The 25,733-nt window shown below is 43.9% G+C and overlaps 1 protein-coding gene across 3 annotated transcripts in view; it reads left to right on the forward strand.

The window, feature by feature from the left end:
- Positions 1–25,733, forward strand: part of DOCK5 (dedicator of cytokinesis 5) — a 202,894-nt gene that overhangs the window by 123,124 nt on the left and 54,037 nt on the right. For all 3 annotated transcript variants that reach the window (XM_023636176.2, XM_070256397.1, XM_023636177.2), the window contains exons 19-28: positions 4,053–4,150; positions 4,379–4,468; positions 6,137–6,237; positions 8,057–8,191; positions 12,636–12,747; positions 13,737–13,807; positions 14,408–14,514; positions 16,584–16,720; positions 20,507–20,602; positions 23,774–23,872. In XM_023636176.2, the coding sequence (XP_023491944.1) occupies positions 4,053–4,150; positions 4,379–4,468; positions 6,137–6,237; positions 8,057–8,191; positions 12,636–12,747; positions 13,737–13,807; positions 14,408–14,514; positions 16,584–16,720; positions 20,507–20,602; positions 23,774–23,872 (1,046 nt within the window). The remainder of the gene's footprint in view (positions 1–4,052; positions 4,151–4,378; positions 4,469–6,136; positions 6,238–8,056; positions 8,192–12,635; positions 12,748–13,736; positions 13,808–14,407; positions 14,515–16,583; positions 16,721–20,506; positions 20,603–23,773; positions 23,873–25,733) is intronic.

Raw genomic sequence — 25,733 nt, forward strand, 5'->3', positions numbered from 1 at the left:
TAAAATGTTATTTTTAAAAGTATGGTAGTAGGCGATATAAGCATTAATGTACTTTTGGGGCTATCAAGGGATGTTTAAAAGGGACAGCATTTATCAAACATCTAGTAGATTATCCTTTCCAGAGACTAGCGTTCAAAGACAGCAAGTAATAAAAATTATAATGCAAAGCAAAAGGAATTTCTATTAAAGGCAACCATATTGTGATATTGTTTATTATCTCCAATTGTAAATTTAGGAAGCTTATTGACAGATGGCGGTACTCAACTTACACACTTGATTTCAATTATCTTCTAAATGCTCTAAACCTGTGCTGTCCCCGTGGCAGCCCCTAATACCATGTAGCTTGTGAAATTTAAGTTAAAGTTTAATAAAGTTTTGAATTCAGATCGTTAGTTGCACTAGTCTCATTTCAAGCGCTCAGTAGTTTCGTGCAGCTGGTGACTTTGGTGCACAGCGCAGATATGCGACATTCCTGTCGTCGCAGAAAGCTCCATCGGATGGAACTGTACCCTTTCCTTTGTTGTTATCCCATTCCTAGTGTGTAGATCTCCAAAGAACTCATCTTGACAAACCCCTGCAAACAGTCTTAAATAATATCCTGTCCCAGAGCAGGTTTAAAGAGGCAGGTTCATCTGAACCAGAGAGGAGTGATCTGCCAGCGTGGGCGGGGGTAGGAAGAGGGGAGGATGTGGGAAGGATGCAGAGAACGGCAAGGACATCATGAGCAGCAGAGAAAGCAGGGCATTCCAAGGGACAGATAATAACTGTGGGTTGTTCCTGTATTTGCTTTCTTCTAATTTGATGTAAATTATAAACACCCAATTTATTCTGAGAAGGAAAAAGCTGTCAACATTAATAAACCATCCAGTGTGTGAGAGCATTTCCTGAGCGAGACGCTAGCTGTGCCTTTTCACACGGAGAGCATGACCAGAGACACTTCTCCTCAGCCTTAGGAGGAGATTAGGAATCAAAAGGTTAAAGGTCACTGGCCTTGGTTAGCAACAGAGCTTATAGACTATTCATTTATTTATTAATTTTTTCAAAACTAGAACAGACTGACTTGTGTGGGATCATCCTTTGCTGGGCCCGTTGGGAGGGTGAGAATCAATTTGTTGCTCCAGGAAGAGAGAGGGCAGCTCAAGTCCCTGCAGGTGTGGGGCCCAGGCCAGGTGATTCACAGTCATCATTTTATTTTACCCTCCAGCACCCTAGCACACGAGGACACCAATATTGCCATTGTTATTTGCAGTTTACTGATCAGAAAATTGAGTTAAAGTGCTAAAATATTTTGCCTAAGCTGGTAAGTGGTGGACTTGGGTCTGAAAATAGATATTTATAACTCCAAAACTTATGGTTTTTCTTTTTTAAATGTTATGGTCCCTAATCCTCTCCCTAAGGTAATCACTAGCCTAAATTTGGGGATTGTTATTCTGAGTCTCCTGTTACATCCTTCAGATGGGGATGTGCATTGGGACGAGGACTTTGGATAACATTTGGATAGTATCTTACATGGTTGGAGGTCATCATTCCTGATGATCCAGAAATTCCACTCTAGATTTATACCCCAGAGAAGCTGATGCACCTGGATACCAGAAGACATGAGAATGTTCGTAGCAGAATTGTTTGTGATAGCAAACAACCCAAATGTTTATCTACAGTAGGTTGGATAAACAAAATGTGGTACATCCATATGATGGGATAGATACTATGCAGCAATGAAAATAAATTAACTAGAGCCATATGGCTCAACCTGTACGAGTCTCAGAAATACAGTCAGTCTAGGGCTGTTTCTATTACACTCTGCCACCACTTTTCTAGCCCTAAGACCTTACACTTTACCAGATGCCACATATATTCCTGATATGAGCAGTGATGTGGCTTGCAGATCAAACCACATCTGAGAAAGACACCTCTGGGCTGATATGTGGGTTCTTCGCAGATGCTTAAAGCAGCTAGGTGATTCTTCACTCCTGATCAAGTGTCTGAATCCTCCTCCAGCAGCAATGAGTGGAGTGAAGTAATGAATGGAGCAGTGCCATTGACTAGCCTGTGGCAGAAATAGGAGATGGAAATATGGAAGTGGACAGTGCCTAGTAGATAGGCCGAGCACAGTGCCTAATAGGAAGTGCTTGCTGAACAAATGAAGAAGTTGGAGAATTGTATTGAGCATATAACCAGCTTCCTCAGGGCTACTGTTCCCTTTCCATCCGTTCATTCATCAGACATGAATTGAACACCTCCTAGGTGCCCAGCACTGTGGTGGGGTATAAGAATGAATGCGGGATGGTTCCAGCCCTCAGGTGGCTCAGATCTGTGGAGAGAGCCAAAGAGACACCAAGTATGTCTTTATTATTCGTTATAGTATATGTGTCAATATGTATATATGTGTGTGTGTGTAAGTATATATGTATATGCATGTAGCTGTAGCTATAGATATATATGGAGGAAGGAGTACAGACAGCAGAGAATGATTGGGTAAGTCCTCCCGGAGGGAATAAAGTTTGAAATGGGTCTTGAAATGTAAGTAGGAGCTTAACAAATACATAGTATGCATTCTAGTATTTCTGGGCATTCCAGACAAAGGGAAGAACATAGGCAAAGCCCAAGAGCTATTTCAGAGCAGGCCACGGCGTGGGGAGTAGTGAGTTGAGCTGTCTGACTGCTGGGGGGGGCGATGGGGCTGGCAGGGGAGCCGCAGGTGTGGCCTTACTGCCTTCCGTGAGTGGTATTGGGACTTCATTCTGTTGACAGTGGGGTGTCTCCAGGCACTGGACTTTGGGGGCTTCCCAAGCCAATAAAACATACACACCTGTGAAGCCAATTGACTATTCTAATGAACGGCATGTATTTTCATCTACTTATATATCTTTATACAAGTCTATTGATTAAAAGGTAGGTACTGCTACTTTTACTAGATAATGCTCTGTAATTAGTAATAGTAACTTGATGTCCTAGACAAAATGATAAAATAGTGACAGCCCGGATGCCTGCTGTATTTCTTGTGACACTTTTAGTAGCTCAGCATTCATTAAAGCTTGTAAGTGGCTTAAAGATCCAAAGTTCTGCATTTTAAATCCAAAAACACCTGAATGTTTTTGTCCCAGACTTACCCTAGGACCATGAATCTGTTCTGCCTGCCTTTGGAATAGCAGCTTGTCTGATTTGCTTGTCTGTTTATTTCTTTGAAGAACTCTGGGGAGGCAGTGTCGTAGAGTAGGAAGGACGCGGTTTTCTGGAATCAGATAACCCTATGATTAAATTCCATTCATACCACTCCCTGGCAGCTGTGTGACCTAAGGCATGGAATTTAATTTCACAGAGCCTTAGTTTCCTCAGCTCAAAAATGGAAAAAATAAAATCTGTTCTCCAGTGTGGATTTGACATTTAAATGTGTTAGTGCAAGTATAGAAGTTTCCTTTTTGGAGCCGGCCTGGTGGCACAGCAGTTAAGTTCACACGTTCTGCTTCGGCGGCCCAGGGTTCGCCGGTTCGGACCCTGGGTGTGGATATGGCACTGCTTGGCAAGCCATGCTGTGGTAGGCGTCCCACATATAAAGTAGAGGAAGATGGGCACAGATGTTAGCTCAGGGCCAGTCTTCCTCAGCAAAAAGAGGATTGACAGTAGTTAGCTCAGGGCTAATCTTCCTCAAAAAAAAAAAAAGTTCCCCTTTCCCTTTGAATCCACTGAACCAAACATAGTGACAAGGGACAAATTGAGCAATGCAGGAAATTACTGGCAGGGAGGTCACTTAAGAGTGCTTTTAGGTTTGTCTGTAAGGCCATGATATCATTGAGAAATACAAGTTCTATTCAGGTGTCGTTTTACGTTCTTGTACATTTGTGGTTAATTTTTTTCTCTGTGAAGAATAAAAGAAGGCGACAGGGTTCACTCTGATTAAGATAGGAGACAGTAAATTAAAAGAATACATAAAGTGTTAGCCAGCATTAAGAGCAACAGTCTTTTTTAGAGTTCTGTAGCAGTATCCTGGAATGCTGTGGGTGGCTCCTTCTAATCGGTGTCTAATGATTATGGTTTGTGGTTGTTCTTCCTAGTTGACCTGTTAGGCTTATTAAATTGGCGTTCGAACTCCCAGAACATTAAACACAACTTAAAGAAGTTAATGGAGGTGGATGGAGGAGAGATTGTTAAGGTATGTTCTATATTCACAGTGAGAAAGATTTCCACCGCATCATTAGTGCAATGTTTTAAATTAAACCTGTAGTTGTAAATAGAAAACTTACGTATTTTGGGAAGCAAGTGTGCTGATTTTTAAGAAAATGCTATTTTAAAACATATTCTATTGAAACCTAGTTGTCCCCGAATTTCTGCAGTATGGAGCTGAACTGAAAGCACCAAATAACCTGTTTTTCTTTTTCAGTTTTTGCAAGATACGCTAGATGCACTTTTTAACATAATGATGGAAATGTCAGACAATGAAACCTATGACTTCCTTGTGTTTGATGCGCTGGTAAGCAGTTAAGCATATTAACTAGTCTTTATTATCACAACTGTGTAGTTTTTGATATTTCACTATTATAAATAATTGTGATGAGTATCTTTCTGCATAAGTATTTGTATACATCTCTCTGGTTATTTCTTTATTCCCAGAAGTAAAATTAGAAGCAGTTGACTTATATTCAAGGCCTTTATTTCTTTGTTTCCTGTTAGATTTTACTTTTTGACATGCTTTCTCTTTCTCATTAGGGGAAACAGTGTCATTAGAAAATTAGAAATCAGGAATCACTTTAGCTCTCTTTGAAATTGCCTAGTCATAAACCAGGAGATACCATTAACAAAGACGATTGTAGCTTGTTGTGTATGTGTGTGCTTGTGTGTTCATGCAAAGGAGACTGAATTCACAAGTCAGAAATGAGTCTTCATTTCATTGTGTACAATACACAACCCAGCAGACAGTTAAATTTGTCATACAAAATACTTAAACATACACCTGTTCCAAGAACTGAAATCATCCAGGCAAGGAGAAGTCATGTCAGGATCTGGGAAGGCCGGAAGTGGTGGTGGATTGGAAGAAGCTAACATATCCAAACCCAGCATCATTTTCTCTTTGTTGGGGTTAAAGTTCAGTGCAGAATTTTACCTAGATGTTGCAGCAAAGGAATATTAGGTCATTCGTCAGCTTAGAGAACTTGGTCAATTCAAGAAGTGGTCAGGGCATTGAAGCTAAGGATGTAAGATCAAGAGTCGGGGCCGGCCCCGTGGCCAAGTGGTTAAGTTCGCGCACTCTGCTTCACCGGCCCAGGGTTTCACCAGTTCGGATCCTGGGTGCGGACATGGCACCGCTTATTAGGCCATACTGAGGTGGCATCCCACATGCCACAACTAGAAGGACCCACAACTAAAATATACAACTATGTACTGGGGGGATTTGGGGAGAAAAAGCAGACAAAAAAGAAAAAGAAGATTGGCAACAGTTGTTATCTCAGATACTAAACTTTAAAAAAAAAATCAAGAGAGGAGGTGCCCCCAGCTAAGATCATTCCTGGCCAGGTTTATGGGAAAGAGAGTCTGTGGTTATGGTTCTGTGGGACAGATCAGCTGGCAGAGGGTGTATGTGGAAGTCCCTGGTGCCCTTTCTTCTGCACTATTCTGTTGCGAGTAGGTACAAAGTGCTTATTTGTCGATTATGCCCCTAAGAGCAATAGGAGTTAACCTATGAGGGCGAAATTGGGAGGCAAAAGTCTGGAGAGGTTCAGTTATTGGGAGCGCTCACACTGCACCCAGGAGAAGGATGTCGCAGCACATTTCATCAGCTGCCTCCTTGGGTGAGAGTGTATTACTCCACAGGACCCTTCCTTATCTCCTCTCCCCTGTGCCATTTTCCTCCCTGGCTTACATTTCTTCTGCACCGAGACAGTAAGCTCTCTGAGGCCACGGATGCTGGCTTTTATTGGTGTCTTCGCAGCATTTAGCACAGTGCCTGACACATACTAGTCTCTGTATTCATTTTAAATAAAAAGAATCCCCGAGACTTTGTTCAGCTCTGGAATAGTAAAGTAGGAATGCTACAAAAATGATTGAGAAAGAGAAGAAGGCACCAGGATGTTAAAATCCCGCTTGTTGACAGAGCGCCTAGAGGTTGTACAATGCTGCTATTCATATTTTTCACCTTTGGCAGGTATTTATTATCTCACTGATAGGCGACATCAAGTTCCAGCATTTTAATCCTGTCCTTGAAACCTACATTTACAAGCACTTCAGTGCCACTTTGGCGTATGTGTAAGTATGATTCAAGGGAACTCCGTGTGGTTGATTATTGGATTTGCACTCTTGGGGCTGGGCTGTTGAGAAACGAGAGGGGCATAAGCTGAGTAAATGTGCCTCTGCATGCAGAACCTCGGTCTACGCCTCCTGGTGGGAAGAGAACCATCTAGTGTTCTAACCCTGGAAGAGGTATTGAGTTCAGGCCCTGCCTTCTGGAAAGTTATAGAAGAGATAAGACTATATTTCCTTAAGAATCCTCGATGTATATACGGGAGACATTGAAGCCGTTAGGCACGCAATCAAGGCAGAGGACACACTCAGGATCCCAAGAGTTGGGTGTCGGTGGGTTAGCATGAGGCCGCAAGGGGATCAAACAGTGGGTTAAGCAAGACCAAGTCTGATAGAACTGAGGGTCATGTGCTCAACCCTCAACCCTACTCCACAAGTGTTTGTAGAATTTATTACTTACAGGATATGGAAAGATCTAATTTTTCCTTGTTTTTGCATAAGAGGGAATGGTCTCTGCCTTTTCCGTAGTGCGGTCTCCTTTCTGTCTTTGCTTTATGAGCCCTTGACTAAGGAAAGCAGCTGATGTTCACTCTGCACTCTGCCCTGAAGTGCTCAGCTCCCCATGCACCGTGTGCGGCCTGTCACCCCACCCCCTTACACAATAATTTCAGCTATTGTGCACAGCAATGTGACAAGTAGTGACAGGAATGTCATTAAGATTGGCAAAGATCTTTCTGACAATGGTTTATGCCAGATAATGCCAGTTGCTGCTGACTTATCTGTCAGGCTAGCTGCTGACCTGATCTGTCAGGTCAGGTCATTGATCCCTTGTGTCCTTTTAGGAGCTAAACAAGGAAGTTCTTGGTTTTATTTCCATGAAGGTCCAGAAATGTAACAAGACATAAGGGACATAGAAGAGGTGTCATGAAGCATAATCACCAACTAACACAATGGATGTAATGCCCAGTGGATTGGGGAGGGGGCAGATACACCAGTCATAGGGTCCTTTCCACCCAGTCGCCACGCTTCCCAAACGGATGGTAGCTACGTTGAGGAAATCCTGTCAGTGGGTCTTCGTTACACAGCCAAAAGCCACATTCCAGATGGTAGTAATCTGAGTTTGTTTGTAAGACTTGATCAATTCTACATATTTCCTGTGTGTTTTTCTTAATACTATGGAAACTCACAACTTCCCAGAAAGAATATTCAAGATATCCATGCCCTTGAAAGTGTAGGTTAGCACGAGATTAAGACAGCCCCCGGTTCAAAGACTCTGAAAGGACACAAGGGCACTCTAGTGTCCCTGAGCAGTTTTATCTGTTGGGATGTTCAGAACCCTGGGGGTTCTGTGGCCTCAGGTTGAGGTCCTCTTCCCACACTAAGTGAGGTTTCCAGCTGGCTCCATCTTTATGGATCCCAAAGGACTTGGCAGATTGGAAGGAATTAGATTTCTTTTGAGTTGATCACCTTAGGCAGGCAATCCCTCCCTTACAGGAAGATCTGAAGATGTCTGTCTACATATCAGAGATTAAAATATCCTCCGGATTTGAATCCCTTCAACTCTTGCATTTCTTGATCCTTTTTAAGAAGGCTACAAAGGGAAAGAAACCATCCCCTATTTCTAAGCAGAAGGGATGCTCCAAACCTAGACCACAGTGAGGAAACTCAATTGCAAAGGAGTTGATTTCCCTGTTCCGGGCGTGTTCTAGAAGAGATAATTGTAGTTGTAACTTCTTCCCCAATGTGCAGGTTCCCTTTCTCTCACCCCAAGTGTCGGAGTGCCACGTTGCCTCATTGATATTTGTCTCTTTCTCACCCTTTTAAGGAAACTCTCCAAGGTACTGAACTTTTATGTGGCTAATGCAGATGACTCCAGCAAGACAGAACTGCTCTTTGCTGCCTTGAAAGCTTTAAAGTACTTGTTCAGATTCATCATCCAATCTAGAGTGCTCTACCTGAGGTAATGGTAATAAGATGTTTGTGTGATCCATTCTCTCTTCGTATAGTTTTCCTTAATCTTCATGCTCATATTCAGCTCTTCAAGCTGAACTTGGCCACATTTCAGAACTTCGAGGGCTGAAGGTGGAAGTGGACTATGAAACCTTAAGAGAAGGTCCATGCAGAGTCCTTTGGAATCAGCAGAATTTCTAGGCAGTAATGACAGAAGGGCTTAGGGATGCAGGTGGCTACAGAGTGCAGCTGGCTGGAGGCCTCTGTTGGCAACAGCAGCTCTGGAGAGGCAGGTTCCTGTGACTAGATCGTATTTAAGGCAGCACAGAGCTCCATGATGGTGTGGGTGCACAAATCTAGGATCACGAGTTGTTGCCGGCAGGAGAGAGAGCACAGTGGGGTTGTTTGGGGGAGGTGCTTCCTGAGGTGTGGGTTTCCTTGCTGACACCATGCTTAGCTACCTGGCTAAACCAAGACATAGAGAGACAATAATTCCCAGTTTGGGTTCCTAGAATAACAGCTCCATCAAAAATAAAAGAAAACAAGGAGGAGGAACTACCTTTTTTGTGAAAGCCCCCAGCCCCAGTGCCGTCCCTACTGTTCAATAGGAGCTAGATTTCTAAACTATTAAAATATATTTCTAAGGCCGAAGGAAAAGGCCTGTAGATTTGAGTATGTGTATTTTTTAAAATTTGTGCATTTAAAAACCATAAACAGGCTGGCCTGGTCATGTAGTGGTTAAATTTGCATGCTCTACTTCAGCAGCCCGGGGTTCATGGGTTTGGATCCTGGGTGTGGATCTACACACCACTCATCAAGCCATGATGTGGCGGTGTCCCAAATGCAAAATAAAGGGAGACTGGCACAGATGTTAGCTCAGTGACAATCTTCCTCACAAATAAGAAAAAAAGCCATAAACAAACTTAAAGGCTAACAATTAACCTGGAAAAAACGCTTGTAACATGTAATACAGATCAAAGGTTAGTAGCTTTACTGATTAAAAGCCTCTTATAAATCAACAAAACAGTGATAAATATCCTTAAACAATAGAAAACGAAAACGGATAATTTACAAAAGAAAAAATTTCAAATTGTTGATTAAATTTTTAAAAAATATTCATACTATCAAAAATGCGATATACACACATCATCTTTATCTACATATTGGTTAAAGAATAAAAGTTTTTATCTTTTGATGAGAATGGACAAAAATTGGCCCTATGTTTTAATGCTGATAGGAATATAAACTCTTAGGGACAGAAATTTGGTACCATGAATAAAAAGCAAAAAAGAAAAAACACACAAAAAGCAAAGAAAATATCACATTTGTCCAGTTATACCCCATCCAAAAATTTATCTAATAGAAGAAAACCCATCAGGTATGAACAAAGATGAATGTTAATGTATGTATGTTCAGCCCTTTCAAATGTAGGGCATCTTAACGAGGAAGGAGGACCATGATAGGTTCTTAAATAATTCAGGCAGAAGACATAAGAGCAATATGATCCCATTTCAAAAAGAGCACAGGTTTGGAAACTAGATAAATAACATGCTGAAATTTTAATAGGAGTAAAACTGTAGGTAAGAAATTTTTAAGTAGGTTTATTTTTATTCTGTCTGCATTTTTAAAGTTTCTGTAATGAATCTGTACATTTTTAGTTTGTAAGAACGTTTAATGACTTAAACGTTCAGCTGGGTGGATGACAATCCCACTTCCCCAGTGGAAGCGAGCAGGCTTTACCGGCGGAGTTTGTACACAGTCTCTGTGGGCTCCTTCTCCTCAGACAGTCCAGAACAGTTCGTTCCTTGCATTTTGTCATTAAGTTAAATTTCCACACATTCAGAACAGTTAGGGCGTGGGGTGTCCTCCTGAGGGCACGTTCCCTTACTTAAGAGTTTGTTTCTCTAGCAAACTCTGATATCTAGCAATAAAATCATCATAAAACCATAGAAGGAAAACCTTAATTTATGAAATGAAAAAATAGTTGCCATGGATGATTCGGTAGTTCTCTTGCCCTTTGTAGTGTTGCAGTGTAGCCAGGCCGTCGTTTCTGACATCACATGGGATGATAACAATGGAAAAGCCAAGATTAACCCCTAAAATTAACCAAGAGAGTCGTGTCGAACTTAGTCCCAGATGGCCTGCTTATGGTTATTTGCCCCCTTGATGTTTTCTCAGGAAAGAAGAGCTGGATCTGGGAAAGAGAGTCTGGCAATCTACATTCTCTGATTGCTCAGCTCTGATGGACACATCAGTTTACTGTCCCTGTCTGGGCCTGCAGATGAAATGTCACCTGTCCCCCACGCCCCCATTGCCCTCGTCGGAGCTTAAGTTTCCCTCTGAGCTCGTTACCTGGCTGGAGTGTACCTCAATTAGGGAGACACCTAGGGAAAGTTAAAACTGTAAATTGCCCACAATAGGACATTAAGAAGCTTGATCTTAATCCTCAGTCTCATATAAGTCCCTTTTTGAAAGTCACATGCATAGGGTACCAGGTATTGTTCTGGGTGCTGGGGATCCAGCAGCAGACAAGACAAGGTTGCTGCTCTGACGGTGCTTGTGGGTTACGTGGAGGCCAGGGAAGCAGATAGTAAAGAAAGAAACCAGTAAGGTCATTTCAGATAGAGAGGGGCTAGCGGGGGAGGCGCAGATGTGAGTGACGGGGAATGCTGCCTGCGCTGAGCTGGTGGCAGAAGGCCTCTCTGGGAGCTGGCATTTGAGTTGGGACTGAAAGACGAGGAGGTGGCCTCTGAAGGCTTCAGGGAACAGGAGAAGGAGCAGGAACTGTAAGGAAAGGCCCTGTGGGGGCACCAAGTGTGGCATGTGTGAGGAATCGGGAGAAGCCAGTGTTCCTGGAGCCTAGGGAACAAGGATGGGAGAGTGGGGCCTGGCAGGCAAATGACACATGATGTGGGGTGTTACAGGCCCTAGTGAGGAGGTTGGATTTTGTTCCGAGTGTGGTGGGAAGCCGCTGATGGGTTTCGGTTAGAGAAGCAGTACAATCTGGCCTACGCTTAATGATCATCTCATGTCTTGGGTGGAAAATGGATTATTGAGGGTTGAGTGAGCCTCGGGTGACCACTCACTAGGCTTCAGTGTGAGGAATGGTGGCTCTGTCTCCGACGAGGGGGAGAGAGGGAGCTGCTTTGTGGGGAGGAGATTTAGGACTTGCTGTGTGATTTGGTGGGAGAATGAGAGAAAGGGAAGCATCATAGATAACTTCTGGGTTTTGGGTGCCATTTGCTGAGTCTTGGAAATCTAAAAGATGAGCAGGAAGATCAAGTGAATTCTGTTCTGGGTATGTTAATTTTGAGAAACTTGGTGGAATAAATTGCAAATGAAGTTCTTGTCTTGTTCTGCCAAATGGATGAGTTGAGAATAACCAGTAACCCTCTGACTGAAGAATTTTCTCAGAGGAGTTGGTATTCCATGAATACCATATACAGTACCAGCGAATGGAGGGGACGAATTTAAATCCGTATGTGCGTGTGTGTGTGTGTGTGTGTGAGAGTGTACACAGTTCTGAATTCAAGCTACCCCTTCTCTTGATCACTGGGCAGTAAAGTTGCCGCCCAGTGTATATGCACTTGTGCTACAATTTGGGACTTTTGTGTTTCTGAGAACCAAAACCTCCCAATTTCTACTTACGAGAAAGAACTAACTTCAGTTGGTGGACAGATCTTGAAGACAAGCAAAATACTTGAATCAAAACAAGCACGAATCAGTGAAGACTAAGGGGCCCTGTGTCCTGGGAGGCCCCTGTGGAGGGCAGGTCAGCACCAGCGCGGCCAGTGCAGTGACTGCAGTGGCACCAACTGGGCTCGCACGCTGGCCTGGTTCAGAACGTTTCTGGTTAAGGAGCTTCTCTACCCCTTGTCTGAAACTTCAACTCAGATGGTTAGGGCTCGATTAGATGAGACAGAATGATTAGAGTGACGCAGGAAAGGAGGACAAGGGACACAAGAAAGAGTGATGCCAGAGGATAAAATGTGGCAAGCATGGGGTGTCAGGGAAGTTAGCTGGGACAAGTCCCTCGCTTATTGGACATTCTGCTAAGGAGCTGAGGAAGGCGGGCGTGCGGTAGGGCTCGTCTGCTGCTTCAGGCAAGGCAGCTCCCCTCCGTGCCGGAAATGCCCACAGACCACTAAGATGGAGGACAGCCCCAAGACTGTGGCCTTCACAGCCTCTGGGGAGTGCTTCCTGACGGGCTGGTCATCGGGGACCAGTTGGAGAACTCAGTGGTAGGGCTTTACATATAAATGACAACCCCGCCTTTGCCCAGCTGGTAGTCTCTTCTCCGCCCTGGGACCATCTTCGAGCACCCTGTGCCTTCTTTTTGCTTGATTTGAAGCAGTGAGAGGCCTGGGCCTCCAGCATTGTTTAGGCTGAAAATCTATTTGAAAATTTCTTTTAAAGATGGAAAATCTGACTGTTTTTCTCTTTTTCCTGTGAAGATTTTATGGCCAAAGTGAAGATGGAGATGAATTTAATAATTCGATCCGCCAGTTATTTCTTGCTTTCAATACGCTAATGGACATGCCCCTGGAGGAAGCTGTCAAGATCAAGGTCAGCGTGGCGTCATCGTGGGTGACTCTTTCAATGCTTTTGGTGAGGATGTTCTGGGACAGCACAGAACTGGCCACGATGGGAGAGAAACTTAGTGAATCATAGCATGGAAAGCTGGAGAATTTCAGAGTGACTTATAGAAAGTAAAGGGAAAACCTTGTGTTTTAAGTTTTACATACATTAGTATTTTTCAATTATCAGTCTGCCAAAGCCAAGTGACCCTTTTAGATGTCCCTTGAATGGCTTTTGTGGCTGCAGTGAATTCAGCCAGTTGATCCTGATGATGTTACAGGCGGCAGGTTTTCATTCTTAGTTCTCTCTCTTTTTTTTTTTTTTTTGGAGGAAGATTAGCCCTCAGCTAACTACTGCCAGTCCTCCTCTTTTTGCTGAGGAAGCCTGGCTCTGAGCTAACATCCGTGCCCATCTTCCTCTAGTTTATACGTGGGACGCCTACCACAGCATGGCTGCCAAGCAGTGCCATGTCCGCACCCGGGATCCGAACTAGCGAACCCCGGGCCGCCGAGAAGCGGAACGTGCGAACTTAACCGCTGCGCCACCAGGCCGGCCCCCTTAGTTCTCTCTTTTATCTCAGAAGCCCAAAGTCACCATCATCTTGATCATTATTAATTTTTAATGTAAAATACATAATCTGTGAAGACTCAAAAGTTGAACTTTAGTTTATTCCTTGCTCTTTATGGCAACTTTATGAGGGAGCCATCGAGATTTTAGCTACCTTCTTAGACAGAAAAATGAATTCCAAATAGACAGTGCCTGTTGGTAATGAAGACAAAAACCTGTGCCTCCTGACTTTCAGGAAAAAGATTTTGGAGGTCTCGTGTAGCAACCTGAGCTCTCCTCTCCATTCAGGAGCATCTGTGTCCAGTTCCCTGTTTAAGATCCAGCACAGCCTTTTCTTGCTGGCTTCAAGCGGTACATTTTGTATTTATCCTCCGTGGCAACTGAATTTGCCTTTGGTGTTTCTCTTACAGGGGGCAGCTTTGAAGTACCTTCCTAGCATAATTAATGACGTCAAGCTTGTTTTCGATCCTGTTGAGCTCAGGTAAATAGCAAAAAACTTCTGCTTCTTGACTTTAAAAGAAAAGTAGCTTTGTTTGCCTGGGGCCAGGGCTGCTGCGCGTGCTGCTCTTCCTCTGGTATGTATTAACTGAACACCTTTTTGTGCTCAGTGCTGTGGAAGATATAAGGAAGACACAAAGCCTGCCTCCGAGAGAGGTTTGCACTTTCTCTGGGGAAACAAGACCTGCAGACATAAAATTAACTACAGAAGAAGGATATAATAATATGCTTCTAGCCCTATACCTACGTACCCCAGGAATGCAAAGCCAGATGGCGATCGACACTGGGATAGAGTTAGCCAGAAAAGGATTTTGCAGAAGTGGAGCCTTAAGGCAGGTCTGCACAGCAGTGCTGGACCCGCCTGTGCTCGGGCAGGTTGAGCAGAGTCAGCTCCAGGGCTGAGCCCTGTCGTGAGCGTGGACACCGCCTCTCCTTTGCTTCCTAAAGACAGACACTCAGGTCATTCGGGAGAGAATCCCAGGTCCACCTCTGCACGCCCGGATCTCAGAGCACAGGGGCCTAGTGTAATGACACCTGCCACTTGGCAGAAGGGAAACACTAACCCCTGGGGTTTCTCTTCCAGTGTGCTCTTCTGCAAGTTCATTCAGAGCATTCCTGACAACCAGTTAGTTCGCCAGAAACTTAACTGCATGACCAAGATAGTGGAGAGCAATCTTTTCCTGCAGTCAGGTAAGGCTCCTCCAGAACTGCTGCTTATGGAAGTTCCAGCCCTGCTGCTGCCTCAGCCGACACCCGCTTTTTCTCTTTTTTACGTCAATAATGTCCTTCCCAGTTGTTTGTTGGTACTTAAGGACCTCCTGGGAAACCGGTTTTGAGGAGAAGGTGAAGTCAGTTCAATATGTCCAATAGTTCCTAAAAGAGCAAAATTGTGTGATCTTTACTCTTTAATTAGAACAATCGAGTGTTGCTTTACTCAGAGAACTTGATTCTCAAAATTGGAATCCCAGAAAGAGAGGTAAGCAGGAAGGACGGTCCTTTGAAACAAACGCATCTTCTTCAACCTCTGCTTGTTGCATAACCTCAGAAACCAGGCGGCGGGGCCTTGGGCAGCAGTGTGCTGGGTGCCACTTGTACGGCTCAGGAGAGCTAATTATGTGCGTCTCTTCGCAACTCTGTGCTCAGTCATGTCACATTAGTAGCTGAAAAGTGACCATGTGCAGATATTTACACCAGGGAAATTGGTAAACACAATAAATCAGAGGTTTTTTGGGGAGGGTGGAAGGGAGCCCTATTATGAGCGTACTGCTGTGAGTTGAGGGGGACACGACGGGAGAAAACTCTTAACTGATAAAAGATCTTTCATTTTATAACTAGAGTCAAGCGTGTAGCCACGACGTCTGCATCAGTGTGCTCCTGTTCCGAAGTCGGTATGGGGAAGAGGTCTAATGCCTCGTCTCTCCCCAGTAACCCACGACTTGCTAGAATGGGGCAGTGGTGGGAACTTCTTTTGGAGTTACCACCAGGTTAGGAAGCTCAGAGGGTGACCTCCTGCTGTGTGGATTGCTTGGAGGGTTTGAGGATCTCAGGGCTTGTCAGAAATAGGGAAAAGCTTGTGGTTTGTTGGTCTGAGAACCTTCTGGCCCTGCCCTGGCTAGTTGTGTAACTGTGGACAGATAAGTGACCTCTGAGTCTCAGTTTCCATTTGTGGAAGGAAGGTCTTGAACTCGATGAAATCAGAAGCCTCTTTGCGTTCTGACGTTTTCTGTCGCTATGAATTTGTGCTTAGAATTTCAGCTGTTGCAAGGACATAGTTGGAGGTAGTGCAGAAAGCTAGTGAGTGCTAAGTAGAAAACAGAAGATTATTACACATCTTAATATGGCATGATAATCTCTGCCTCTAAGGATGCAGAAAGGATAAATGAAATGATAAAGATGGGGTGTTTGAGCACAAGAGCAAGCAGGCACTAGTTAGTTCCAATTAGAAGACATATTCTCACTATTAACAACCATTTCTGTTAGCAACCAGAATATCTGGACTCATCATCATAATGTTTTAAGATGGTGAAGATCCCAGCAGGAAGACACAGTAGAGAGATAATACCTTACCTTACGAAGTCCACATGGCTGCAAAAACATGAGCAGGCGGTCTGGCAGACACTTTCAAATGTACTAGTGAACCTCAGTATTTATGGGAATTTTAGAGTAAATTTTCTCCATTAGGCAGAAAATTTCAAAAAAATTTTTTTGTGTATAACTTGCTTAGTGTATTAGTTTTCTATGACTTATCTTTCAAGTATCGAATTGGCATTTTTGAAAAAACCAAAGATGGGCCGGCCCAGTGATGTAGTGAAGTTCCTGTGCTCGGCTTTGGCGGCCCAGCGTTCATGGGTTCAGATCCCAGGGACGGACCTACACACCACTCATCAAACGGTGATGTGGCAGACATCCCACATACAAAATAGAGGAAGACTGGCACAGATGTTAGCTCAGGGCCAATCTTCCTCACACACACACACACACACACACAAAAGCTAAAGAAATTGTTAAATACTTTAAACATTCTGTGACTTGTATCTATGATAAGTGTAGTTTTCTTAGGTTTTAAAATCCAGTTACAGGGCTGAAGTTCCATGCCTAAAATTGTGTGCTCCTCATGGCCTGGAGGGACTCTGGCCCCCTACAGGGTGGGGTCAGAGCTCGGAGCTGTGGGAAGGGGCAGAGACAGATTGGCAGGGAGGAGCCGGGTGGTTCAGGAGGTGACGCTGCGGCTGTTGAGCTGTCTTCGTTTTCTCTCTCAGAGTGCAGAGACGTGCTGCTGCCGCTGCTCATAGACCAGCTCAGCGGCCAGTTAGACGACAACTCCAGCAGGCCTGACCCTGAGGCGAGCTCGCAGCTTCTGAGCAACATCCTGGAAGTGCTGGACAGGAAGGATGTGGTGAGCGAATTGTCACTGATGCAGACCACAGCATGCACTGCACTGGTCCCTTTGCCTGGGACAAGAATGCCTCCCTGGCCTCCTGGTCTCAGGGCGTGGCCCAGGCAGTTTAGAAGCTGGTGCTGGGGCAGGCTGCACCATTTCAGAGGTGATCGGAGGGGCTTCTCCTTGCTGGAGCCTGCTGTGCACATGTAGGTCAGGGAGAGTTCTGCTTACCGCTGGGCCTGCTGCTGGCTGGTTTTCCTGGCTTGACCATCACTGAGGTCCCTGTGAGGACTTTTAGGAACCAGAGCTGTGCTTAGACTTTTTGCATATACACCTCTATCCTCTTTTACCTCTGGCACCTGACAACTGTTGGTGTCCCTGAGCTGCTGAGAAGTTCTCATTTTTATATTCTCTCTGACACTGATCCTTCCGTCTGGAGCCTAGCGGAAGTTATGTATTTTCTTATCTTACCTCATCTCTGTAACCTGAGCACCCCGCCCTCCGAAAATCCTGGGGCTGACCCTGCCTGGATTGGCCATGTTCTGGAGACAGCACAGCCTGCAACCTCAGGCATGGCCTCTGTTCAAGAGGCCGGAGAACTCTGTAGAGTGTGTCCTCTTGAGCACAAAACATAGTCACCACCCCCATGATGGCTCAGACATTCCCCGCAGCATAGGGAAGTCACCCTTGGTTTTGCCTAAGCCCTTAGTCTTACCAATATCTTTAGATTCGGTTCTGCTAAAAAACATGGAGAACACTGCCGCTTTCCCATGGCTAAGTCCTCAGCTCCCTGCTTGAGATCCACCCCAGTTTAGGCGTCGTCTCTGCCGCAGAAGTCCGGGAAGACGCCACTGCTCTCGTTACCTACTCTCCCCCTTGTCTCTCCCCTTCCCTGAGCCCCTATGGCCCACCTTACTATTTGTACTATTTATTTGATATTTATTAATTATAGATGATTGCTTTTTTTGCTTAAACCACTTTATAAAATGGAATAAATTTTCCCGAGGAATTTTGTGATTTGAGATTTGATTCCCAACTAAGGACTTTGCAGCAAATAAATAATTGTGACCAATTATGTCATAATGACAGTAGTATTTTTAAAAAGTAGCTCTTATGACTCAGTAATTAAAATAGTAAAATGAAGCTCCAAGCCCTGTAAGTTTTGTAACAATGTACTAGGCTGTTTGGTTTGGTTGGGGCTCCATGTGTATATGATCCAGAGTTAACCTGAAACATAGGAATGAGGCCCTTTGGTTTCCACTCCCAGTATTACCTCTCTGTAACTCTGTATCCTTAAGCGCATCTCATGGTGTCTCAATTTCCCATTCAATCCTATGGAGAAATTGTTCTAGATGACCTCTTAGGTCTCTTCCACTTCCGATCCTGTTTTTTAATATATAGTATCTCTGCCCACCTTCTGACCACATAGAAGGACTCTTCAGAAATGACTTGAATGAAAGTATTTGTGTCCTGTTCTCGGAGATTTAATTGGCTTTTAAATAATATATATATTTTTTTGTCTTCCCAATAATGTTCCCTCTGATGAGCAGAGGCATTCAAAAGTATTGATTTTGGAGCTCTGTTAGAGTAGTAAATTAAGTAATTTTTTGGTGGTGATGATAATGGTACTTTTCCCCCATCATAAGCATCTTTGAATGTACCAACTAATTCCCTATGTCTTCTCGTATCTTCTCCTCTCCTCAGTTAAGTCCAGGCTCTGATTACTGACGTTGATTCCTGTGCCTTTTTTGATAGTCCGGGATCCCCTCCTCTTCTCCCACAGCCATGTCCTCGAACTGTCTTTGTTTTTGAAAGTCCAGCTGCAGCGAGCATCTCCGTGAAGTTGTTCTTGGTGCCGTCCTGCCCAGTGCCCGCACTCAGCTAGTTGCCTTCATGCTGTCCTCTCGTCTCTTTTCAGGCTCTTATCGTTTTGTACCTTGAGTTATGAATTCTGTTCACAAATACTAATTCCACAGCTGCTATGCTTCGGGCACTGTGATAGGCCTAAGAACATAGCCATGAACAAGAGAAGCGAGCACCCTGCCCGCATGGAGCTGGCCTTCTAGTGGGATCTTTGGGGTTTGCCTCTTTATATTCATGTTCCAGCTCTCCTGCTGGAGTGTAAATCTCTTAAGGGCACAGAGAATGCCTGATTCATTTTCATACCTCCGCACGGGGCCCCACACAGGATTTACACACCTAGTGAGGTCGACAGTGTGGAATTGATGAGTAAGTGGAGGTGAAAACAGCATCAACAGGAGAGGCAGGTTTTATGAATCACTTGAAGCAAGTAAATAAATAATAAGAAGCCAGGAAGGAAAGAAGGGAGGGAGAGAGAGGGGAAGCTAAGAGTACTTGATGTTCTAATAAAGCTACATGTAGCAATGATTTAGGTATTTGAAGCATTAAGCAGGAGTTTCAGAATATCTATCATGTAGCAAGAATGGATAAAGGCTTTGAAAAGTCAAGGTGAATATTGAGCCAAATGAGTAACATCAAACCACAAAAAAGGAAAGAAGGAAGAATAAAGAATAAACTTTTTTTTTTTTGAGGAAGATTAGGCCTGAGCTAACTACTGCCAGTCCTCCTCTTTTTGCTGAGGAAGACTGGCCCTGAGCTCACCTCCGTGCCCATCTTCCTCTACTTTATATGTGGGACGCCTGCCACAGCATGGTTTGCCAAGCGGTGCCATGTCCGCACCCGGGATCCGAACCAGCAAATCCCGGGCTGCCGAAAAGCGGAACGTGCGCACTTAACTGCTGTGCCACTGGGCCGGCCCCAAGAATAAACCTGTAAGAGGCACTGTTGTCTACATCAACCCAACTCATTCCTATAAGGGAACCTTTTCGTTTATTTATTTATTTATTTTTTTTACAGCTATGAAAACCGAAGCTCAACAAGGTTAAATAATTGCTCATGGTCACACATGACAGAGTCAAAATATTAAACCCCCCCACCCCCCGTTAGTCTGCTCAGGCTGCCAAAACGAAGTACCGTAGGCTGGGGGCTTAAAGAACAGATATTTATTTCTCACAGTTCTGGAGGCTGGAAGTCCAAGGTCAGGGTGCTGGTGTGGTGGGTTCCTGGTGAGGACCCTCCTCCTGGCCTACGGACGGCCACCTTCTCGCTATGGCCTCACACGGCCTTTCCTTGTGGAGAGAAAGAAAGGGCAAACTCTAGCGTCTCCTCTTATAAGGACACTAATCCCTTCAGACAAGGGCAGTGCCTTCATGACCTAATTGCCTCTGAAGACCCCATCTCCAAAGCCCATCGCCTTAGGCGTTAGAGCTTCAACACACGACTTTTGAACCACAAACTTTCAGTCTATAACAATATCCTTGATTTGAATTTCTTGTTTGTTTTTCTTTCTCCAACACAGAAGTTGGCAAGAACTGTATATTTTGCCTTTATTTCCCGTAAACGTGCCTAACTGTCCTGGGCTACCTGATCTGCTCAGCGTCAGGACCGAGCACCTCATGCTAATGGGGGTCTCCCCAAAACTGTGTTGAGTCGGTGGCCATGGTGAGCTCTCAGTGAGCCCGGATGGTCTGGGCTATTAGGGAGGCCTTCTCCTCTGCATCCCCACACTCATCTTTTAAATGTTATAACTGATTATTTTCAACGGATTCCTTAGTAACATTATGTATTATTCCGTGAAACCGTTTTTCCCTTTTGGACAAGAGATTGCTTTGTAGGAAAGAGCCAGAATGAGTCAGAGAGAAAACTCATCTGCCCAAGTTTCCTTAAGAAAAGTGAAGCTGAGGCAGAAGAAGTGGTGTCAGTTCCTGTGTTTCCCCTCAGGGCCCCACGGCGATGCACATACAGCTGATAATGGAACGGCTGCTGAGAAGGATCAACCGGACCGTGATTGGGATGAGCCGACAGTCTCCCCACATCGTGAGTACTGCTTCAGGGGACCACGCTGCCATCGCTGCTTCTCAGTGTCCCGCCTGCCCACTGGGGGGCTCTGGGGGCCAGCATCCGGAGACCAAATTCACGCAGACCCTGACATTGCAGTTTACTGTCTCTGCCTGCATGCCGTGTGGCGTAGCACCCTCGGGAAATGAGGGGAGTCTAGAACTTTTCAGCCCCTTCCCCATAATGGGTGACCCTGGGTCATAACTGTGAGCAGATCTTGATTCTGACACTGATTTTCTCTTGAGGGAAGATACTCCAACAGGGTCGGGGGCGGGGGAGGCTAATGGAGTCAAGTTATTAAGGATCCCATAAATACAAAGCATGTGGATCCATTCTTGAAAAGTCCTGTTCGTATCAAAGGTTGAAGAAAAGCCTGTTATAATGCATTAAAGGAGAGACCCACTGAGGCAAGCAGGCACCCTAGGTAGACTGAGAACTCGGCCCCCATTTGACCTTATACTCTTTAAATATTTGTTTAATATTTTATTTAAGGAAAATGGGAGCCTTGATGAGCACAAAATGAAGGGTTTTAGTGGGTGCATTCAGCATTTCCTCTATTATCTCAGTAATTTAGTTCTAATTCTCAATATATGCAAGCTCTGTCTGGATCCACCTTCCTTAGAGTGATAATAGTAACAGTATTAGAACTTCCTGCTGTATGATGATGATAGTAGTAGTCATTAGCTGATTTTTTAAATTCTTTTGTGCCAGAAACTATTTTAAGCACTTGTGTCTCATTGAAAGCTCATGCCAATCCTGTTAGGTAGTTCTTTCATTAGCTCCATTTTTCAAATGAGGAAACACGCACAGAGAGGTTAAGAAACCTGCCCAAGGTTACACTACTACCAGGTGGTTGAGTTGGGTTAGGACCCAGGCAGCCAGCCTGGCTGCAGAGTCTGCATGTCGTCAACCATCCACATCCCCAAGCAGCTTACCAGATTAGGTTTCCAGCTATGCAGTGGATGGTCGTCATGAGAGGAATTCTGATACATGTAGTCTTGCCCCTGCATCTTCTCTCCACTGATGTTTAGTGTAGATGGGTGCCCTGGGATACTGTCCAGCCCTTTCGGTTCAAAGGGGAAACAAACCTTTTAAAGAACTTGTGATTAGCATGCTTTTAGAAATGTCAGTGTTGCTCTGGCCTCTTATTCTCCATCTACTGTGTCTAATACAGATAAAAAGGATGATTGAGGGGCCAGCCCGGTGGCCAAGTGGTTAAGTTCATATGCTCCACTTCGGCTGCCCAGGGTTTCACTGGTTTGGATCCTGGGCGTGGATCTGGCATGGCTCATCAAGCCATGTTGAGGCGGCGTCCCATAAAACTATGATATACAACTGTGTACAGGGGGACTTTGGGGGGAAGAAGAAGAAAAAAAAGAAGATTGGCGACAGATGTTACTCAGGTGTCAATCTTCAAATAAATACATAAATAAATTCCATATGGAATGAAAGGTTCAATGTAAAAAAAATTAAAGCATAAGGCAACTAGAAGAAAATATGAATGAATGTATACCTATTTCTGAAAGAAAATGGATTCATGAATTTTTAAAAATTGAAAGGATACTATAAAAGAAAAAAATAGAGTTTACTCGGTAAAAAATTTATATGTGAAAATATATTTATATGTGCAAATTAAATGTCAAGCACGAAACTAAAAATTAGAGCTGGCCCCATGGCGGAGAGGTTTAAGTTTGCGCACTCTGCTTTGGCGGCTCAGGGTTTCGCCGGTTCAGATCCTGAGCCCGGACATGGCACCACTCATCTAGCCATGCTGAGGTGGCATCCCACATGCTACAACTAGAAGGACCCACAACTAAAATATACAACTATGTACCTGGGGGCTTTGGGGAGAAAAAGGAAAAATAAATCTTTAAAAACCTGTAAAAATTATTTGTAAAATATGTGACAAGTGGCTAATAGGCATAATGTATGAAGAGCTATTACAAACCACTAAAAAAATTTTTTTTAATTAAAAAATGGTTAAAGAATATGAGCAAACAGCAAAATGAGAAAAATAAATGGACAGCAAACATATGGACAGAATGTGTAATTCAGAACAAAAAAAAATGCAAATTAACCAAAAATGAGATTAAATAAATCTCCAATACCCAGAGTAAGCAAAGGTCTGGAGAAACAAATAGTGTTAAATACTGATGGGAATGCAAGCTGTATGCTAGTTAGGCAATATATATCAAAAGCCTTAGTACCGTAAATTTACATTGCTTTATAATTAGAAAAATAAGCTTTTTGAAACAAAAGAGACTAAGACATTCATTCCTAGAGAGCTGTACATGGATAGTCTTTCATTGCTTTTGTGTTTAGGAAGTCATTTCCTCCATCCCAAGAACAGCTGCATATTAATCTCCTCTGTGCCAAATTTGTTTAAATTTGTGTTGTTTTCATTAACTATATGAATGCAGGAGGATATTACCCAAGTTATTTGTCCTACGGCTAGAAAGTTAAGTCTGTGATTAAAATATGGTTGGACTAGGGGAAAGCACGTTGAATATGTAATTCCTGACCTCAAAAATAGAAATGATGTTAATTATCTAATTATTCAATCCCTTTCTTCGAACCAGGTCCACAGTTACACATGCATAGCATGCTGGGAATAACAGGCTGAAGGTTCTAGAGCTGTAGAAATGACCCTGAAGTGTTCTAGCCCGGAACTCTCATCTCTTGTCTCCTCTGCTCCTCCACTCTCAGTTTTGCTCCCTTTCTTTCTCCTCTTTGCGTTCTTCCAGACTCAGATTTGTTGAAAGGATCTGACTATTTCAGACGTTTCTCCATGGACTTCTGTACTACAGCTCTGTCTCAACAAGAAGCTCAAAGTCCACAAGTTACATGTTAACTAGGAATCTAGCTGATATCTTAGAGTCAGTGTCCCTTGACCTACAGGATTCCATGGATCGTGGCTATTAATGGGATGAGTAAAACCTTCCACGTGCCTTAACTCAAACCTGGACGGTCTTTTAAGCAGAAACAGCAAAGTGCATGCCCTTTGAACCTTTGGAATGCAACACGTTTCCAGTTTGGAGGGTCCCTGCTTCAGTAATTGGGTGGGGAAAACCAAACTATACACATCCAAATCTTGTTTTGGCAGTTGGTGGTCTCAGGAGTCCTGGATTTGTGTTCTCTTTCTCCTTCCAGGGGAGTTTTGTTGCTTGCATGATAGCCATCCTGCGGCAAATGGACGACAGCCACTACACCCACTATATCAGCACATTCAAAACCAGACAAGATATCATCGTAAGTTGTTTTCATTGGGTCCTGGTAGCCTTAAGAATTTTTATGTTTGGCAAAAAAAAAAAAATAAACAAAACTGAGCATCCTGAGTCCAGGGTTCTCTCCTCATCCGTGTCCAATGCTGTGTGGCTGTCCATAATGACCATGAAAAGGAAAATGTTAATTCTTACTTCTCTCTGTGATAGGATTTGAAGAAGAGTAAAATATGTATACCAAGAGGTTTTCACTCAGCCCCCTAAGTCTCTTGGATTCAAGAGAGCCCTTATTTAGAAACATTTGGGAGATCTTTTTTACTCTCAGAAGAGGATAGTGTCTCATTTTCAGGGAGGGTAGTTACTCCTGCCAGGGCGAGGGTTTGAGGAGGCAGAGGTGTGCACAGTCTTCTGAGATGTGGTGGACATCATCATTTCCAGTGTTCCCTGGAAAGGGAAACAGGAAGAGGTAATACTTGCCCCTTATCTAACGTTTAGTAAATTATCTTCAGTTGAAAGTATTCCATTCTCTTTTGTTTTAAACAAGAAAATTGTTCTCATATTTACTATTTAGTGTACAACCAAAGGTTGCCTAAGAGCTAAGTTAGGCCCCTGGTTACTTCTCCAGGATCTTTCCCTTTAGTGAATTATTGGTGGCTGTTAAAATGTCCCTGAAGGTATCATCTTATCTTGCGAAGCAGAGGGCTGGACATGGAGCTAGATTAGCAATCGGATGTCTCATGGCACTAGTCTTTGTTCTGGATAACTTCCCATCAACCATGCATCTCCCAGTCGTCTTTATGCACTGGATTTTCTACTTTCTGCTTGTATTATACCAACAGTGCATGGCCAGTACACCCAAGGATATCCAGCTCCTTTCCTGCCAGTCACCCTCCTTTCTGTGAGGTCCACGTGATGGAAAAACACCCAAGGAATCTAGAGAGAAAGTACTCTTTATCATTAGTGGTAGTGGTAGGTCCAGTGAGGAACTCACAAAAGGCTGTGGCTGAATCCGGAGGCTTACGGGGACCTCCACTAAGGCCATGCTCTGGCAGGTGGCGTGATACAGGCACCCGTAGCAAATTTAGGTGTGCCCACAGAGCATCTCTAGGTGAGACCTGGTGCCAGAGAATCAAGAAGAGAGGAGGTGAGGGGAGGGATGGAAGCCAAGGGTAGCGATGTTTCTCCTCCACAGGCAGATGATGTAGTGGGTTTAAGAACACAGGCTTTAGAACACTGAGATCTGGGTTTGAATTCTGGTGATTCCACTTCCGTGTATGAAATGTTGGGCAAGCTATTTCACCTCATTAAACTTCAGTTTCCTCGACTCCAAGATAGTACCCACCTTGAGGGTTAGCATGAGTGACTGTTGATTGACTCAACACGTGGAAAATGCCTAACTTTGTGCTTGACATGCAGTTAATGCCTATGAAGACTAGCTGCTTATAATAATGATTTTATTATTATTGTAATGTAAGGTAAAATTAATATAAAAATAGTTTAGTGCCTTTTTTTCAAGTTTCCTTCAGAAAGCAGGTAGAATAAGTTATCCTAAATTCAGACTCTTGACAGTTTGGCTCCATTAGGTAAGAAAAAACAGGTTTCACTCCTGTTTTCCATAACAGTGGTGAGCTCTTCCCGCTCTATCATCTTATTAAAAGAGGATTATTATCCCCATGAGGGAACCTTAGCCATCAGTGGCAGACTGCAGGTCACAGCGGCCTCTGACTTTCCATGGACTGTCCTTTCACGCTCTCACATGCCTTCCGAACAGATCACTTGAAAGACTGTGAAAGTGGGAGATACGATGAGGCCTGGCATTACCTGTGAATTGCCTTTATTATGCCATCACTGTTTACAGTTAGATTACCAAGAGTTGAATGTAGAGTCAG

This window comes from Equus caballus, chromosome 2 (genome assembly GCF_041296265.1).
Source record: "Equus caballus isolate H_3958 breed thoroughbred chromosome 2, TB-T2T, whole genome shotgun sequence".
NCBI classification, from domain to species: domain Eukaryota; kingdom Metazoa; phylum Chordata; class Mammalia; order Perissodactyla; family Equidae; genus Equus; species Equus caballus.